The sequence below is a fragment of the Thermobia domestica genome, chromosome 7, assembly GCF_964235325.1.
Source record: "Thermobia domestica chromosome 7, izTheDome1.hap1.1, whole genome shotgun sequence".
NCBI classification, from domain to species: Eukaryota; Metazoa; Arthropoda; class Insecta; order Zygentoma; family Lepismatidae; genus Thermobia; species Thermobia domestica.
The window spans coordinates 109,477,945-109,497,826 of NC_137460.1; the positions used below are offsets into that span (position 1 = coordinate 109,477,945).

A 19,882-nucleotide genomic window follows, 5' to 3' on the forward strand; every position below is an offset into this window, starting at 1 on the left:
ATAATAATTCATTAATTAATTATTAATGAATTAATAATTATTTTTAGGACCGTCGATATAAAGCAGAAATCTGAATGCTCGATAATTAAGACAACATAAACTGCACTCTTAGATTTTTGGTCTAGAAGCAAAAGCCTAAAATACTCGTACTAATTACTTCAATTAATAGTATTTTGTATTGTATTGTTATTTGGGTTACTTTCTAGACGATTTATATTTTCTTTGTTGTCTTGAAGTTTCAAATAATAATAATAATAATAATAATAATAATAATAATAATAATAATAATAATAATAATAATATAAAGAAACTGATGGGATGTGGTGAAGACATTAAAAAGACTGGTTGAAATTTGCAGTATATTGCCTAATTTTCTTAAAATGGTGCAAAAATTAAAATTAATACTTTACAACTGGTTGTTAGGGTTTGTAAACTATTGTTGGGTAACATTTTTTTTAAAAAAAATCTATTGTGATTATATACTTCGGTCAATGGGATTTTTTAAAAATATATATGGAATAATTTAGATTATAACATTTTATAAGCACATGTGTGTTTCGTTATGGTGCACGAATACTATAATAATAAATACAGAAAGTTAGTTAAGATCGACTATGTTTCATGAACGTTTTGGAGAATTTTCTGTTACGCACATAGGAAAAAAAATCATCGTAAGGTTGCTTAGTAAAAATGATAAGACTGTATATTCTAGAAAATTTATTCATACTTCTTATTGAGGAGTAACGATATATCTGAATAATAATAAACAAGGCTTTATCTTAAAGTAGCACTACTCTCATTCAAACATTACATGCATTATTATCAGCATATTTTAAAACTAGGTGACATAAGAGAGAACCTGCCAACATCTGTACATACAAACACTGTGTATTATAATGTGAAAGAAACAGATACAAATATTTATGAGTGTTAAATTTTCATATCAGTTAAAATGGTAGGAACAAAAATTCTCTCACCGTATATTAAGAAGTTTCCTTTTTCTTTTAAATGTTAAGTTTTGCCTCTTTTTTTATGTATATATCAAATAATTGTAAAACCGTGACTAATTACAAAATCAGTAACAATTAACTGTCTTAGTGAAAAAAATAGTAGGTATTTTTTCTCAAATATGAAGTATGTATTGGAAATTATACTGATATCAGTACTACCAATAAAGAATGTATTTAGGGGAGAAAGGTAGAAGTGTTTTCTGGTTCCATTATCACTTTCTTTGTAATTTCATAATTTAGTACCGTACACATTTTTGACTTTGTAATTTGGCTTTAACAGCAGTTGTTCCAGAACAAATACTTCGTAACTTATCCACTTTCCCATTGAACCCTTCAATTATATTTTCATAGATTATATGAAACTAAAATTAGAGACTGTACTGTATAGGTATGTATTTAGTGTTATTAAAAATAACGTTTCTCTTATATTCCGAAAAAACGGGGTTATATTTCATGAAAACAAGAGTTTGTACTCAAAAACTGATATAGTCAGAATCAACTCACACGTTACAGATAATACTTTTTTTGTTTTGTTTATCTAAGCATACCTGCAAATAAAATCTTTATTTATTGAAATGATATGAATTTACTAAATATTGTTTAGAAAAGGAAAGCTGTGAAGCTGTCCATACACGTTTAACTGAGGAATCGTGATCGACAAGTCAAAAATAAGAGTTGTGGAATCTTCCTTGTTATGTTCTTAACACATTATGCATAGTTTACTACAAAAAAGGAGACCACCTGGAATACTTGAAGATCAGTCTCTCACTTACAAAACAATATTACAAAACAATATTTTTCACTTACAACAAATATCAACTATAAATGACAATATAGTATACTACTGTATTAGAAGAGTACATTTTCAGATAACTCTTAATACTTTTACTAACATTGTACTTTCCCCGAGGGATTCTGAATCATGTCTATATTAGTGATTTGGCATGATACATTTACTTACTAATACAGCTTAACAGCAAATGTAAAAACTACATCAAAGTTACCCTAAAAATTAAAAAAAAAAAGTCAATATAGGGAATAATACAGTTGAACTACTTTCACGAATACCTGATTTATTCTTTACGTGTTATGCTTCCTTCTAGATACTTCTGAATTATTTTTGAATTAATGATTTGACATCAAAGAAATACATATCTTCTCTATTTCTATTTGCTTGTTACTGATATCTTCGCTTTTGGCAGTCTCATTCAATTCAAGCCAACGAATGGCATCATGGCATGCATCTAGAATTCTCTTTCTGCTAGCTTGTGAGATATAGTAACTTGATGTGGTTTCAATGTCCCCGATAATCTTTAAGCAATATGACTCCAACTTATTCTTTAACATTATCCTTGTCTTTTCTCTGATATCGTCTGCTCTCATTTCTTCTGCTTCAAGGATTAACTGATCTACTTGTTTTTCACTCAAACGATTGTTATCATGGCTGATGGTAATACTATTGCATGACCTTATTGATCTTTCAATAGCAGTTACTCTCAGGATACCATTTCTATCAATGTCAAAAGTCACATCAATTTTACGAACTCCTGCTCGGGCTGGAGGAATACCCGTAAGCAAAAAGGAACCAAGCAAATAATTATCCTTTGAAAATTCACGTTCACCTTCATAGATTTGGATGTCAGCCTCAGTTTGATAATCGTATACTGTAGAAAACTCCTTAGTTTTTCTTGTAGGTATTGGTGTATTACGCTTAACAACTGTTCTCGTAATTCCTCCTCTTACATTAATACCCAATGAAAGTGGGGTAACATCAAGAAGCACCAGATCTTTGATTTCATTGGATTTAACGCCTGTTAAAACTGCTGCTTGAACAGCTGCTCCATAAGCAACAGCTTCGTCAGGATTAATGGACTGATTTAATGCTTTTCCATTAAAAAACTCTGCAACCAATTGCTGGATCTTTGGAATTCGAGTAGACCCACCAACAAGAACAACATCGTCAATTTGTGTTGTTCTCAATCCAGAGTCAGATAGAGCTTTTCGTAAAGGCTCCAAAGTGTCATTGAAGAGATCAATATTAAGATCTTCAAAACGAGCACGCGTGATCGAAGAGTGAAAATCTATACCTTCGAACAAAGAGTCCACTTCAATGCTGGCTTGTTTAAAAGATGAAAGGTGCCGTTTAGCTCTTTCACACGCTGAACGAAGACGACGCAACGCACGCCGATTTCCACTTAAATCTTTCTTGTACTTTCTTTTAAATTCGCCTACAAAATAGTTGACCAATCTATTATCTAAGTCTTCCCCACCAAGATGAGTATTTCCCGCCGTTGCTTTTACTTGAAACGATCCTCTCTGAATTGAAAGAATGGATACGTCTAATGTTCCTCCTCCAAAATCAAAAACCAATACAATTTTCTCTGCTGCAAACTGAAACGAGACGACGAAAAATGTAAGATTTGCTTCTTTATTCTAGATAAACAAACTATTTTAACAAAGAATGTGCGATATTTTTATTTACTACAAGGCTGATTATTGTTATTTATGAGATTCTCTATATTTTTTATCCTGTAGTCAGCAGTTCGAAATACATCAAGGTATTGATTTTTCATGACTCATTTAGCAATGGTTTTATTACACTGACCATTTCTTTTAAATTACCTTGGTTCTTGAATTTGCAATTATCCCTGCAAGTTGTAACTGCTTGGTCGATATTTGTTGTTGTCTTAATAACCTCTTCAAAAAAATGTATCCACATAAACCTCATAATTTTAAAGGGTAAATTGATAGAATTTCACAACAAGCAAAAGATTTTATATATAAATGGTGCACCATTTACCTTGATACGTCCTTGTAACTTTTAAACTTATGGACAAAACATGCTGAAATTTTGTACCATGTAAATATCGGGAGGGGGACATTGTGTGGCATACTGTGTGATTGTCTATAGGGTTAACAGTGTTGCCGACCCGACATAGAGTTGCGTTTTTTCTAATGGCACTACGCCAAGTTATTACATATAAAAGGAAAATGTACAATATTACACTTGCCATGTCGTGTTGGAAACTAAGGACGCTACAGTGCCACAAACACCGAAAATCAACTGAACTTTGGAATTTTAAAACAGTAACAACATAAGTGAGAGGGAGCACGAGGAAATGCACATCCAAAGTACACTAATGTCGAATGCTACATCATCATACGACATAATTCAAATAAGTGAAAACAAAGTTACAAAGAATTGAAAATTTGACTTTTCTCAATGGACTTTATTTCGAAAAACGAATTACGTATATGATCTCCAATAGACGTAATGATCATAATGCTGTTTAGGACAGTTTGATGTCTCAAATCATTCGGTAGACATGAAAAAATACTAACATTTAAAATATTACTGAAAGTGGCATATTTATGGGACTTTTTTAAAAATATTTTTTTCATTTACTTTGCTTCTATAATATTCTAACAATATTTTTTGGTAGTTGTATTTACAATAAGTTCCCGGAATTACATAGTTTTAAACAGTATTGCAAACTAAGTTTTTAGTATATTTCCAGAATGGTTTGTGATATCAAATTGTTGTAACCGGTACTGCGATCTTTACATCTATTGAAAACCATCTAGGCAATTGGATGAGGTACTTATCTAAGCTGTTTTTCGAAATAAAGACTTTAAAAAATCTAATTTCAATCCCTTGCAACTTGGTTCGTATTCATTAAAAATCCGTTATATCATGATCATAGTTTTAGACACAGAAGTACTTTAAATGTATATTGCCCCGTTTCACTTGCATTATTACTGTTGTAGAGGCTACTGAAATTCGGATGTTTGTGATACTATAGCATTCCTAGTTTGCAATGCTGAATAATACTGTAAATGTTACATTGCACATTTTCATTTAATATGTAGATTTGACATATGTTATAACTTGACGCAGTGTTATTTTTTAAAAATACAACTTTAAGTTACAAGAGCATATCAAGAAAAATAGTATCCTATATAGATAGATATAAATAGATAGGTCGAAATCTCGATTTTAGATTTTCTTTAGATGTATGCCCTAAAATGGTTCCATATCCGACAAAAGTAAACCATGAGAAAACTTCAGCTCGATTAAATGGTGCCTCAAGCAACTTAAGTCCGGACACACTCTTGTAATTTAGAAACGGCTGAAAAGAATGGCACCAGATCTTGAATAGATATAGTGGAAGAAGTAGAACCACTCCTTGTTCCATATAGCACCATCATGACGGCCATCTTGAACTCAAGTGTAATATTTTAAATCGGAAGAGGGTCATGTAATATATCGTTTTGAGGTAGCTTTTTGCAACAAAATTTGGAGTAGCTTTTCGCAACAAAATATTTGTATTAATAATAGTAAGAATGTACCTCTTGACGAAGCCATGAACACAGAGTTCTTACGGCAGAAAATGAAATGGATCAATAAATAAATAAACAAAATATACATCTGACATTCACAACTACCATTAATTACGTAAGAATTATTAGCTTGAAAAGAAGACTACCTCGTCCCATTCCCCTTTAGTCACGTGATCTACTTTCCCCCTACCAATCCATCTGGAACTTCTTATACATATAGTTACTCTATGCATCTGGTGGTGATGAAACTCGATGATTTTCACTTTTACAAAAACGAAACTGAACGATCCTTCACTATTGGTTACCGAGATATTTTCATTCCTTATTAGCATATTTTCAATCGGACATATTGTATTAATAATAATTTGGAGATCCATGGGGTAAGTTTCCTGTCTTGGATTGAAGCGTATCCTTTTCTAAATTTATTAACTTCGAGCACTGCCTAATTCTCTGACCATGATAGTCAAGTTTTAAGTTTTATATTACGTTAATACTCTTTCGAGCTCCAATATGCACGCCATTATACTCATTGTCGAAAACAAAGTGATACAATTGGTTTGAATGATAAAACTTGGACAAACAGGTTAGTAATCTACTCCGACATTGTTTATACAAACGTATCGCTTGATATTTTTCTAATAAAGCTCACAAAAAGAAGAGAATAAGCAAAAAATAATGGTGAGCTACGAATAAATAATGTCTAACTACTCGCTGGTACGATACTTATTGTTAGTCATACGTTACACAAGTTTTGAAACATTTGTCAGCATATTTCACATGCAATGCAAAACAGAGTAACATGAATTTAACAAATATAGACACAAGTATAATCTAAATACGTGCACAAGGTTATTAACTTCTACATTTTATGTAAAAACAATGAACATAAGTTGCCACAACTTATACGTAAGAGACTGGTTAGTAGAGGCTATGCTTACACAACAAGGAAACAAGTTAATACAAGCTATACTTACACATAAATGTACACTGCTCCAAACCCATGCACAAACAAGTTATCTTACAATCCTGGCAACTTCCATCTTGCTTACAAGACAATTCATTTCACAACCAATATCACAAACAGGAGCGAGACTAAATTAAACTCATCGGGAATGGTTCGACAAATTTTGACAAAAATAGGCACGAAGATGGCTGACAGCATGTTATAGAAGGATGGAAAAGCTTCGCCGATGCGCTTGAGGCCAAATTAGGTCAAGGCTAAACCGGAGGAATCTTACGATTAAAACAAAAACCGGAGTGGATTGAAAAGGTCACTACGTTCTATTGCAGTAGCCAACTGAATTTAGCAGGGATTATTCGATACCAAAAACCAAATTTAGTCAAAGGCAGAGATCAAAACGGACAAATGTCTTTAAAATGATCTGAAAATAAAATAACATTTAATCGTCTTATAAGTCTTGTAAGGTTCGGAAGCAATGATTAGTTAAGAAAAATCGAAACTATCGTGATCTTTTAGTTCTCAGGAACGATTTGTGGCAAATTAGCGTGAAGGATATTGGTGGCCTACGTACTGTACTCACTTTACGGAAGCTGGTTGAAATGTTCCAAGGCTAAAGACTAATTTGACCAGGGTCTAACAAGAGGAACTTTTTATTAGGATTACTCAATAGGTGTCAAATTTAGTCCAAATCTAAAATTGGAAACCGCGTTAACAGACATTTCTCTGGAATAGTTGGTTGATTGGAGGTTGTCTTTTTTTCTATACCCTTGCTATATGAGACATGAACTCATAACTTAACACTGAATACGACCCACACCCACTAGGATCAAACTCGGTGTCACACATTCAAGGCGAGTAAGCCAAAACATGGATTCACGAGGAACATACTTCTCAGAAATGGCTAAACCGATTTGGACCAGTGTTAACATGAAGGTCAGAGATAGTTTAGTTAGTTGGGCTGAGAAAGTTGTTAAATTGTGTATGGTGAAAGGAAGAAACCGAAATATGAAGAAGGAAAAAAGGGAGAAGAAAATTGACAAATGAGAGGTGTTAAGTTCTACAATAGTTTATCAAATCTCTTCTATATGGGAGTTCTATTTTGGGAAGAACAATTTTCCCCAAAGTTCACATGTCAAATGCAATTATATATCTAAATAAAATCCATTTACAACTCATATTGATTGCGTACACATCATAATTTTCGTACTCGCCTAAGCACCCGTATGTTTAATCTTCACCGCAGACGTTCCAGTGATCAGATTGTCTTTTTCTTAACTATTACTTTGAGTAAATTTACGTTGCTTAAATTACATTACCGACAACATTCTTGCACTGTAGAATACATTATTATCAAAACTACCTCCTTACTCACTCTGAGTTTACTTCTTTACCTTAGAAATAGCATTGAAGAGATTAATGACGTAGTTATCATAGTTTTATGTCGTTCTGCACTTGTGTTGCCTTCTTTTTACTCGTTTAAATTCAGGAAAGACTAACGAAACAGGTGCTTAGGTGGCTTATAAATTATTATTAACCCATTAGAGCTCACTGTTCACATTTGTTGGTAGTTATTATTCGTGCCGTAAATTAATATGAGTATGGGTTAATAGGGACGTCAGCATTGAGACCATATGTCTCATGGCCTATATTAGATATTTTATAGTCTACAGCTAGGAGATGGTCACATTGATAGTAATGTGTTGCTCTCGCGGCGTTTCATTTGTTTACTTTTAGCACATATCGAAGTCAAAAAGCAAGGAAGAATGAACAGTTGCAAAAGGTAAGTTGATATGTTACTACGTTGAATTTCTTTTCTTATTGTTTCACACAGCTTTTTAAATGTGATAGAATGAATCTTCACTTTTACATAAACAGAAAGTATTTCATATTAATAGTAATTTCGTAGTACTAGCTTATTTTTCATTGCCCACATTTGTTAGCAGGGGCACAAATGATTAGATACAATTTCATTCGAAATATTTATTGAGTTGGTTGAAAGTTTGGAGCAGAAATTCGTGTTTTACAGATTCTATTAAAAATAAACATATTCGGCATTATAATTCATAAGATATGAGAATAAATAATTTTCAATAAATAGTATTCAATAAATAGTATTTATCATCAATCTACTTTCAAATCGGGGCTTTTCCATGATTTCAAGCGCGCACAAATCTTGTTTCTATTCTTCCGCATACATAAATATTATTGTTATATAGATTGTGGAATTGATGTACTCTATATATTTTTCACAAGTTGTTAAAGAACAGCATTGTAATTGTTCCAAATATTGTACCTATTTTATATACTGACGAGTTGTATATTATTTTGTGCAAATGTACACGTAATATGGTCCACAGAATGATCAATAAATCTAAACCTAAATCTAAAAAATATATAGACTCTACATTTAATTTAGACTCCTCGTATTAAAATTTACTATTCTATAACTACCACCTGCCTGTCCGATATTTTTGTTCCATTAGTTTGTTGATAAATATTGATAAAGATTTTGAAAAAAAAGTATATCTAAATAGCTTTTCTTTTTATGTTGAACGTACACGAAATTGCAGCTATCATTGAAAAATATGATGTTCATGACGCTGCTGCGCTTATTCAAGCTCCGGAAAATGCACTGGCTAGTGTGAAGGATAGTGTTCCCGAAAAAGATTCTGATATAACACATCTATGTGCTAATCAGCTAAGACGAAGTGCCTAAATTGTCGCGGAGACAATAATTCCCAATGTTGGAGAAGAAGAGGATGAATCAGTAACTTCCAGATACTGTTCCAAGACCAGGATGCCCTAAAACATCTAAGAAGGTGAAATTGTCAAATACAGATATATGGAGTTTTTGTGATGTGCCTTACAAACCAAGCGAGAATGGACAAGACCAGACTGGTTACAAAATTATTATGTTCCCACAGATCTATTTGGAAAGTTTGTGGGTAATGAGGTGATAGAACACATCGTCGAATGTACATATATGTATGCTTTCAAAAATCGTGACCACTCATTTCGTGTATCAGCTGGTGATTATTTATGGCTGTTTTGTTTCTAAGTGGCTATTGTACTGTGTCTCGTAACCGAATATACTGGAAATCGCGTGCAGACAAACACCATTATGGCGTTTTAAGAGCATTTAACCGGAAGCGTTTCGAAGATATTCTGCGATACTTTCACGTGTGTGATAATTCTGTTAGATCAGAACGATAAATTTAACAAGGTTCGACCACTGTTCTCTATACTGAATAAATGTTCGATACAATATTTCTCTAATGATGCCAATTTGTACACTGACGAGTCCATAGTTCTATATTTTGGACATTATTCCACACAGCAACATATTCACGGGAAGCACATAAGCTTCAGCTATAAAATATGGTGCTTTCCAACTTGATTAGGATACCCCATTCAAGCAGAGCCTTATTAGGGAGAGTCAACGAAAAATACATTCCTAAACTGGAAGTAGGTAATTTGCTGTTATGAATTTAACTGGCAGAGTACCGAAGGGTGCTTAATTTACCCTGTACATGGATTTTTTAAACATCCTTTTTCTTGTTTGACTCAATAGAAAGATGGACGTAATGCAGGAATCGAGTAAATCGTACGGAAAGTGCTAGTCATTTTTTTTCATTTTTCGAAAGAGAAGCGTAGCTTACAATCAGCAGACACAAACAGCTCAATAACATTGGCGCGGTACAATGGTAATAGTGAAGTAACTGTAACATAAACAAATTGTGGTATCTTCCCTACAAAGGAAAGTAAGAGATGGAGTTGACCGGAGAAAAAGAAAATTTTAACTAATCAGCCAGTGTGCACTGCAAGATACAATACTTATATCAGAGACGTTTGATCACATGGATCAAAACATATCTACTTACGTATTAGTATTCGAAATTGAAAATGGTATTGGCCACTCATTTGCTTATCTTTTGACTGTAACAATGAATAATGTCTGGCAACTTTACCGATACTTTAGCACCAGCAAGAAAATAGCATGTCAGTCTTGCTTAGATCCACACGTTTCATTGTTCAGGCCAGAAAAGATCGACCAACACATTCACGAGTGACCAAAGTTGGCATGAGGCCAGTGCAGGGCAATGTTAGATTGGATGGATCTCTGCATGTATTAGAAACTGACAGAATACAAATTCAGTGTGGTGAGTGTAAGAAAAATACGTAAAACAGTGCAAAAACTCTAATGTAAGGTAACACATCAAATAATTCGGACGCTTCTACATGGAAAAGTAGAAATAAAAACTCTAAACTTGTGCTTTGTTTTTCTTCATTATATGCATATATTACATAATTTAAATAACTATATGTATATCTCTTTTGTCAATTAAAATATTTACTGTACCATTCATTATAATTACACAAATGAAAGGCAAACAGTTAACTTTAACGTTTCTATTCCGTAATATTAATTTGACATTGCAATTAAAATTTTTTATATTTAAGATAATTGACATAATGCTTTTTCCTTTTGAATTTTGTATTTATCTGATTATTATCAAAATATATTCGAAATAACATAATCTACTGTTTATTACCAATATTTCTAGCAGGTAAACGTTCTGGCATAACTGCATTTTCAATTTTTTCGAGTCCTTACACCTTTATTAGAGTTATTTTTGTACCTGAGAAAGAATCTGCTACAGTACTGAAACGTTACATTGTATACTTTTTTTTGTTTGTTTGTTTGTTTGTTAAAGTACCTTCTTTTATACTATTTTAAATATACTACCAGTTTTAAAACAATTTTTCTCAAAATACTCCGTAACCACTTACAGTTTAACTTATTGGAAGAGCTTTCTACACGTTTTTCCCCATTGTAGCTTATCGCTTTTCTACACGTTTTTCCCTCATTGTAGCTTATCACTTATGTACAAGATTTAAGAAACTATATTACAGTCGAATTCCGGAACATGTTATATTGATATCTGTGAAAAGTTTACTGTGACCTAACTACTCTGTTAATGTTCAAAAACAAATGTATTATTTATCATAATCAACTTTCTTTTCCACTTAACAACGTATTTATGTCGTCAGTTACTAAGATTGCTCTGGATTTTTAATTCAGCGATAGATCATTTACACACGTAAGAAATAATAGAGGCCCAGAAATGAAATTCACGAGAAGTTAATACTATATTTTCTTCACATGTTTTGTTTACACACCGTGTTCACTATAAAGTTGCGCACTTTATAGGGAATCTCATTAATTGTTTTTGTATCGTCATAAGTGCTAAATAACTGAGCAGCAATAGGCTATACACTGGACAGCGTATATTCATTGTAACAGAGTACATCCGCCACAACAGTTATGCAATGACCCAGACAGTCTACATAGTAAAATACAGAACAGACGCTCAAAAAACTCCATCAAAGTGGCTGTACGACAAGTTCCTGGAGGACAGTGCAGTGGACGCACCGAAAAGTAGTCGACCAAGGTTGTTAATAGAAGAATAGTTTATCGATGTGCAAGTTGCTTACGCTGTATGTAAAACAGTCAGTTCGAGCTATCCATTGGCAGTATCCACACATCTTTACTCAAGTATTTCAAATGTATCCCTATAAAGTTAGAAGAACCATCACTGTATTTATTCTCCTCTTACATAATTCCGTATGGTTCGTCCTCCCATATTGGACTGTATGGTTTAGAGACCTGGACATTACGGAAGTTAGAAAAGAAATATTTAGAGTTTCGGAATTTGGTATTGGAGGAAAATATAGAAGATAAAATGAATGAAGAAAGTAACAAACGAAGATGTTTTAAAACGAGTAGAGAAGATGATTTTAGCGAGCTAGGAAGGCCAATTAGATTGGACACTTCTTGTGAAGAAACTATCTTCTTCATACCGCAAGAGAGCGGAAGATAGAAGGAAAGCTAAGAGTAGGAAGAAGAACACAACTGATCGAAGATTTGAAAAATAGAACAAAATATTGGGAGTTAAAAGAAACTGAGATTGAGAAATTTGAAAGAAACATTACCAGGCCCGAACGTTAAAGAAAAAAAACATCATTAGTTCCAGGACCTCTCAACAGGCAGAATACTTCATCATCAATCATAATAATAATAATAATAATAATAATAATAATAATAATAATAATAATAATAATAATAATAATAATAATTGAGAAATGTTTATTGGGAACAAACAGCTTTGCAGCCACAAAGTGACCCCAAAAAATGAAGAGAGATTTATACAAATATAGGGCGCATGCATATAGACATAACATACAAGTGAAAACACACAAAAAATGCAATGCCTATTACAAATAAAAATACAATGAAAGTCATAAAAATAGTATATAAGCATAATAATCATCTCAAGTAACATCTCAAATAAAATACAGTCATTCGTAAGACTAAAAATGATAACAATAAAATGAGTATACAAAAAAGTAAAGAAATTGCATATGACACATTTAAAAAAAACAACCTCGTGACCAAGATAAAAAAGAAAGAAGTGTAGTATCCGAAGAAAAAAGAACAAGGATAAAAGAGAAGAAAGATGATAGGAAAAAATTTTAATTAATTGTGAACGGATTTTGGCAAAGTTACTACGAAAGATATCTAGAGCATAGTAATACTTGTTGGCTGTATCTATAGTTTTTTCAAGGTAGAAACATTCGAAACAAAAGGTACAAAATTTTTAACATTGCGATAAGGAATTCTTATGGACCATAGACCATCTATAGAAAAAACACCTTGAAGAATATTATGAAAGAAACTCAAAAATACACCGCTTATCAGTTAGAGGTAACAGATGAAGCTCTTTAGATATGCAAGACAAGCTCATATCTTTGAAATTTTTAAACTTCCATCGTAACCAGGCTACAAAATGTTTTGAACAGATTCTATAGCATCTACTATAAAGTACCTAGCTTCACCATTCCAAATAACAGTGCCGTACTCCAAATGAGAACGCACGTTGCAAATGTATAAAGTTTTACAGGTGTTGATATTCGAAAAATTACGACAAATCCATTTTAACGTAGCTAATTTTTTCCTAGTCTTAGAAGTTATTACCTGTAAATGCTTACAAAATAATAGCTTGCTATCTAAAATTATTCCTAAATCCTTGGCATAGGTTCCAAAATCAATTCTGTTTACCGACTGTGTAGTTATATAAAAGGTGATCTTGAGCAAGTTACATCTTTAGTTTTGGTAATATTCAAAGGCAAAAAATTGTTTTCAGACCACTTGGCAACTGATTCAATATTCTCTTGTATGGTAACTTGATCTTGAAGGGTTTTAATTTCCTTAAAAATTTTTATGTCGTCGGCATACATCAAATATCTACAAGTTAACTTCTCAGGTAGGTCATTTGCATACAGCAAAAACAACAAGGGACCGAGATTGGAGCCTTGAGGTACACCAGATGTTATATTATGAATAGAGGACATACAGCCGTTATACCTTACTTTGAATTTCCTATTATTTAAGTATGAATCTAGCCACTTTATTATTTGATTCGATAATTTGTACTTATACAACTTACTTATTACAATAATAAGTGATGAGATAATTTGTCAAAAGCTTTGGCAAAATCAAAGTAAATAACATCAGCCTGACCACCCGATCGAATAACAGACAACAAACTATGAACAAAGCGTGCCAAATTTGTAATAACTGATTTACCATTTATAAACCCATGTTGATTTATGTCTAACTGATCACATACAACATTATACAAGTAGTTGTACATTATTTTTTCAAAAATTTTAGGAATAACATTCATTATAGAAATTGGTCTATAATAATTAATGTTGTCACCCTTAGTCTTAGGTATTGGTTTTACGGCTACAATTTTCCAAGCTTCAGGATAAATATTTTCATTTAAACTCCAATTAAACAAGGATGGTGAAATTACCTCAGCCACACCTTTTACAATAAAAACAGGTATTCCATCTATACCAGACGCAGCTTTAGTCTTTAAGGATTTAATAGCATCTCTTACGTTTCTAGTTGTAATAGGAGGTATAATAATAATAATAATAATAATAATAATAATAATAATAATAATAATAATAATAATAATAATAATAAGAAGAAGAAGAAGAAGAAGAAGAAGAAAGTTAGAGCACTTCTCCAATTGCTCTCTGAAGACATGGCTGCCCGAAAAGACTATTGTCGTTGGCTCATGGAATCTTAAACGCCCCAAAGGAACGGACACGATAATTGGCATTGGAATGATGAGGTATAATTTCATCTGGATGGATACATTTATGTCCATAATTCTCAGGTATGGGTTAGTGACAACTAGAGATGCAAGGGCTCGGAAAAAAACGGCTTTTTTGGAAAAAAACTCGTTTTTTTCTGCTTCGCTTTTTTGCTTGGGAAATTTTAGGCTTTTTTGAAAATTCTGCTTTAAATTGATAAACCAGATTTTGTTTCGTTTCTCTACAACACAAAAAGTCATTTAATTAGTGGTTGATGCCGATAATAATATAAAACCTCGAAAATAAACCATGAATTTCGAAAAGATATTTCAGTTTTACTTCTCAACATATTTACATTATGAATTCCAAAGAATTAACCAATGTATATAATAAGATTTTTTTAACCTCCTATATACAAAAGTAAGCAGGGTTGGCAAGAGCCATGGTTGTTTTTGAAAATGCCAAAAACCCGTTTTTTGGGGGTAGTTTAAACTAGGCTTTTTTGGTTTAAACCAGTTTTTTTTTTTTTTTTTTTGGTTTAGATATTTTGCTTTATGTATTTATATTACATATTGACAGAAATAAGTTTGTTTCGCCTTGGTGTTATTATGCAACAACGGGGTTATGCTGGAAGAGGTCACATAAGCTTAAAGAAGTCCGGTCAGTAAATTTCTTAAATTGAAAAACTCCCGCCCTAGCCATCGGGAAAATCCCATCACTACTCTAAATGTAAAACAATAACGGAAAAAATCCTATTATTTACTTTGCATGTAAAATTTAAAGGTCAACGTATCATAATCAGTACGCTAAAACTGAGGTATTAAATTACAAATTTAGTGCGTACATGTCATTGAAAGTACAATCCAAGCTAATGTTGGAAGCTACGAAGGCAATCGATAAATTTTGTCAATTTATATCAGTATATTTAAGCAACCTTGGCTTCCTTATAAAACAACAGGCATTCAGGCATGCAGAAATATACAATTTAGTTTCGTTTCGTATGTTCAGGCTTAACATCCTTACATAATACCGAGGTTATCAAGGAGAAGACTTTCGCTTAAAGTGACATCCGAACCGCTACTTTGTTTACGCATGAAAGAAGGGTTGTGGTTCGACCGAGAATTGAACATGGGACACCTTGATTAAAAGGTGAAAAGGAAATAAAACTAATGCAGATGGTTTGATGTATGGAAACGTCACCATGAAGTTTACACGATTCGCATTTTTCGTACCTTTTATTTTTTTTCGGTTTAAACCAGTTGTTTATTAAAAAAGAAAAGAAGAAAAACAGCTGGTGTAAACCAGCCAACCCTAAAAGTAAATACTTCTTTTTAAAAAAATACTCAAATAAGTAGCAAAATTCTATGTAGTATTTTTACTTCAAAATATTCCATACCCTCTTTTTGGAACAAAATAAAATTAAAATAAAACACAAGAAAAATACTTAGATTTATATGATACACTTAAAGGCTGCACACCTAGAGCTCTTGGTTTTGTATATTCTTGAAATTCTACAGTTTTATATAAGCACCATCATGGTTTATTCAGTCCTCAAGTTTTCTGTATTTTTAACAAGAGGGATTGAACATGAAGGGTGTGAGATAAGAACATGGTACCCATAATTTTACTATTTTAAGAAATTAGAAATTTTCTGCTGCACAATCCATTTTGAAAGTCGGAAAGCTGATTTTTCACATAAGTCTATACATGAGGGATTAAACGAAGCGGTATGCGTTGCTGCCTATCTGATGCTGCGTAACTCAGCAATTGAAAATTTGTTAGTTACCATGTTGTTGGCTCACACCCTTCATATCATTATGGAACTCTCCCCACCCCACCAACACACACAAAAAAAGGACTACGGAATATATTTAAGTTAAGATAAATACAACTGCACAACAAACATGATTGACTGGAGCTTTTGCGCTTCTATCGAGAAGTCCGGAATTCAACTCAGCATTCGACCATTCTGACAAAACTTTTCTTCATTCCATCTATGAAGTAGAAATAGTGCGTGTACTGTGAGTTGGCTGACTTCATTTTTTATTGTTTTTAAATCGTTATTATTACTAATTACCAGCAGTGACGGTTTTGCGAGGGTTAGGGGGGGCGGTCTTTCGGACTGAAGCCTGTTCCCCAAAATTACGGAACGTCTAAAACAAACGAAATATCTATTAGTTATGCCTTTACTCATAAACTTTAAGCTGCCGTCAAATAAAAATTACGAATGTTTAGAAAAACTAAACATTAGTAAGAAGAAAACCCTCCCAAAATACTTTTCTAAATCCGCCACTGATTCTCAGTATAAAATGATCTTCAAGGTTGTATCCGGAAGATTATCGCTAAATATATAAACGAAACGAAATACAGTATTAGTTATGCCTGTACTCATAAACTTCAAGCTCCTCCCAAATAAAATTAGGACATTTTAGAAAATGAAACAATCAGAGAAACCCGTCCCAAAGTACGTTTCTAAATCCGCTATTGATTATTTGTATAAATTAGTATTCAAGGTTGTATCCGGAAAATTATTGCTAAATCGTTGCACAGCTACAGTATAACAGAAATGTGGAAGTACGGTTAGACGGATATATTGAAAAACGTACGCTTTGACGGATATAAAGAAAAACGTAAGTTTAACTTCTGCGTTAGAAGCTAGAGTACTAAGCTCTTAGAAATGAAACAGACGACAAACTGAAATGATATCGAGAAGAAAAAATATCGATAACTCAAAAGTTAAAATAAAGTTAAATAGCCTCTAAAATTGCCCTCAAATACTACATTCTTCATGTTAGCTTTAATTCGTAAAACATGTGCTCCATCCCTCTTGATGGTGAATTTTAGAGCGAAATATGGCATTTAGGTCATGGAATTCTTATCTAAGTATAGAATATACTATAAGAAAGCTATTTAGATAGAAAAATCCTTAAAATGAAAAAAGCCAAAATTTCCAAAATTCTCGTTTTTTTTCCCAAAAAAAGCCGGCTTTTTATGTGAAAAAAAACATCGATTCAAAAAAGCCGGCTTTTTTGCATCTCTAGTGACAACCCATATGGTTACAACAGGACAATGGCACAAGTAGTTCGTGTTCACTTATGAAGAACAAAACGGCTGTCAGTTTTAGCATTTAATGTAGAAAATGTACAAAATAATAATAAAAAATATTTTCCTATAATGTTCCGTAACTTTCTGTATTATACTATATTCCAAAACAATTAAAATATATGTTAAGTCACAACAGCCTTTCTTTTGCTTCTATCAATAAGTGAGTTAGTTGTTACATTGTATAAACTACTGTGTAAATTTTCTCTAATGCTGTACTCAACAGTGAGCATTTATGGCATTTTCTATTTTCTTTAATTTTGTCCTTTCTTTCATACTGGTGATTTTTCTACACTTTCACCACGACCATGCTCCAGGCCACGCGGCTCAATCCGTCCACCGGTTATTAAAGAACAATAGAGTGCTTGTATCACACATATCCTATTCACTGAATCTCGTTCTATGAGACTATTCGCGGATAGAGAAAACTCTCACAAAGAAGGCGATTCAGCAATGTGGATGACATGCAACAAAGTACGCTGCGGATATATTCGTACTTCGGGTCAAGAGCTCCAGACCGGTTTCCAGCCACGGGTTAAACATTGGAACAAGTACATCTGTTTAATATACTTTGGTAGTGGTGGAGAATACTTTAAAGGGAATTAAAATATGTCAGTGTAAAGTACTCAGAAAATAATATGTGGTATTTTTGGACACTCCTGAAATGTACTAACAGTACAAGGTGTTCTATGTTTTTCACACTAATTATAAAACTTTTAGCTTTCTTTTAATTTCCACATTTACATATGCTCTCTACAAATTTATGCTAGTGCGACCGAAATAAAATTTGAATTTGGATTTATTTTTTTAAATAAATCAACCGATGACGTAGTGCTGTAATCTTGGAGTCGAGATAATGTGGTGGGAAACGGCCTATACTGTGAGAGTTGATCTTGGATAATGGTTCGTGCAAACGTTAATTTGACAGCACTTGTGGTGCTGAGTCTACGTTAATAGTAGGTTCCGTTCGTCGTACCTCCAATGTTGTATAAGAACGCAAACTAGAAAAAATTCTAATGATTAATGATAATAAAAGTAAGTAGATTGGTTATACGAAGTAATACATTAGAAACAATAATAAACACATTTACAGCTGCGTTATCATTTTGATGTACTCTCTTCAAAACGATCTGAATTCCTAACACCGTACTTGGCTATGACAATGACCTTAATATCATAATCATGATAATAGGTACAAATTGAAAAATCTTCCACATATGACGATTCTAAGCTATTTTTTTTCCTGGCGTAACAATTCTGTTTTAAACTTATAATATTGTCCATCGATTGTAATCTCTTTCGCCGCTCAGCCCTCCCCGCTGGTGTAGTAGCTAGAGATTACGCCTTTGAAGCACATAGTCCGGATTTGATTTCCAGTGAGAGGCCTCAAAAAATTTAATTTCACAACCATTGACTTTCACTAATCATCCGTCACTTTAGCCTAACTGTGGGATGTCGATTTTTTTTTAATGTTATTTCTTTCGCTTTCCCCTCTCTTTTCTTTTACAGCACTTTGTACCACGTCCCTTAAGATTAATTTAATGCCTTCCCTGGTTGCTATTTCCCTTTCTCATTGCATCTATTTCTTCCCTTTTACATTTGGCTTAGTTCGACTTCGCTAACTTCCTCTACTATTCCCCACACCCATATTTTGAAATCATCGAATCTTTTATTGTCAAGGTGTCCGTATTGCGAAAACTGTATTGTTCCACTGATTATTCGGCACATTGTTGTCGAACGTCCAGAATACTCAGACTTGAGATCGTTTAGGAATACCTAGAATCCTTAACCAGGTTTTAGAAAAAGGTGGAGTCTACAATGACCGTATTCTCACTTTTATTCGTGAGATTGAAATATTTGTAACGCCCTCTGAGGTTTTTCTTTTTAAATTTTTCCTGGTATGTTTTATTATTATTATTATTATTGATATTTTGATTTATTTTCTTGTTTAGTCTTTCTGTGAGCTGTCTTTTAATTTTATAGTTATGTTTAAATATCTCATTTTGCAGAAATTTTGATTAAACTGTATCTTTTTAAAGTTTTACTTTCGACGTTTAATGTAGAGCATGTGCCAGCCATTTATTTATCCAGATCGGGACAAATAGCCTTGCTGCTGATGCCTCCACTAAACTATAATAATTCATTCATTACTTTTATCGTAGCTTTTGCGTATAGTCTATGTTTCTGCTCCACAAGTACAATATTCCATATGTAACATTTTGTGAACCTACAATTTTCTTTTTCCTAAATGCTTCTCTTCCCATTTATATCCTTAACTTTATGTCACGTTTGAACTTTA

General features: G+C 32.8%; 1 protein-coding gene across 2 annotated transcripts in view; it reads right to left on the reverse strand.

Annotated features, from left to right (window-relative positions):
• LOC145690330 (heat shock cognate 71 kDa protein-like) overlaps positions 1-19,882 on the reverse strand; it is a 219,622-nt gene that overhangs the window by 44,607 nt on the left and 155,133 nt on the right. Inside the window, exon 7 of one of the 2 annotated variants that reach the window (XM_081765116.1) lies at positions 715-3,401. The exons of the other annotated variant lie outside the window; for it this stretch is intronic. Within the exon in view, the coding sequence (XP_081621242.1) occupies positions 2,136-3,401 (1,266 nt within the window). The 3' untranslated portion in view covers positions 715-2,135. Of the gene's footprint in view, positions 1-714; positions 3,402-19,882 lie in introns of those variants that run through there. 2 annotated transcript variants of the gene reach the window in all.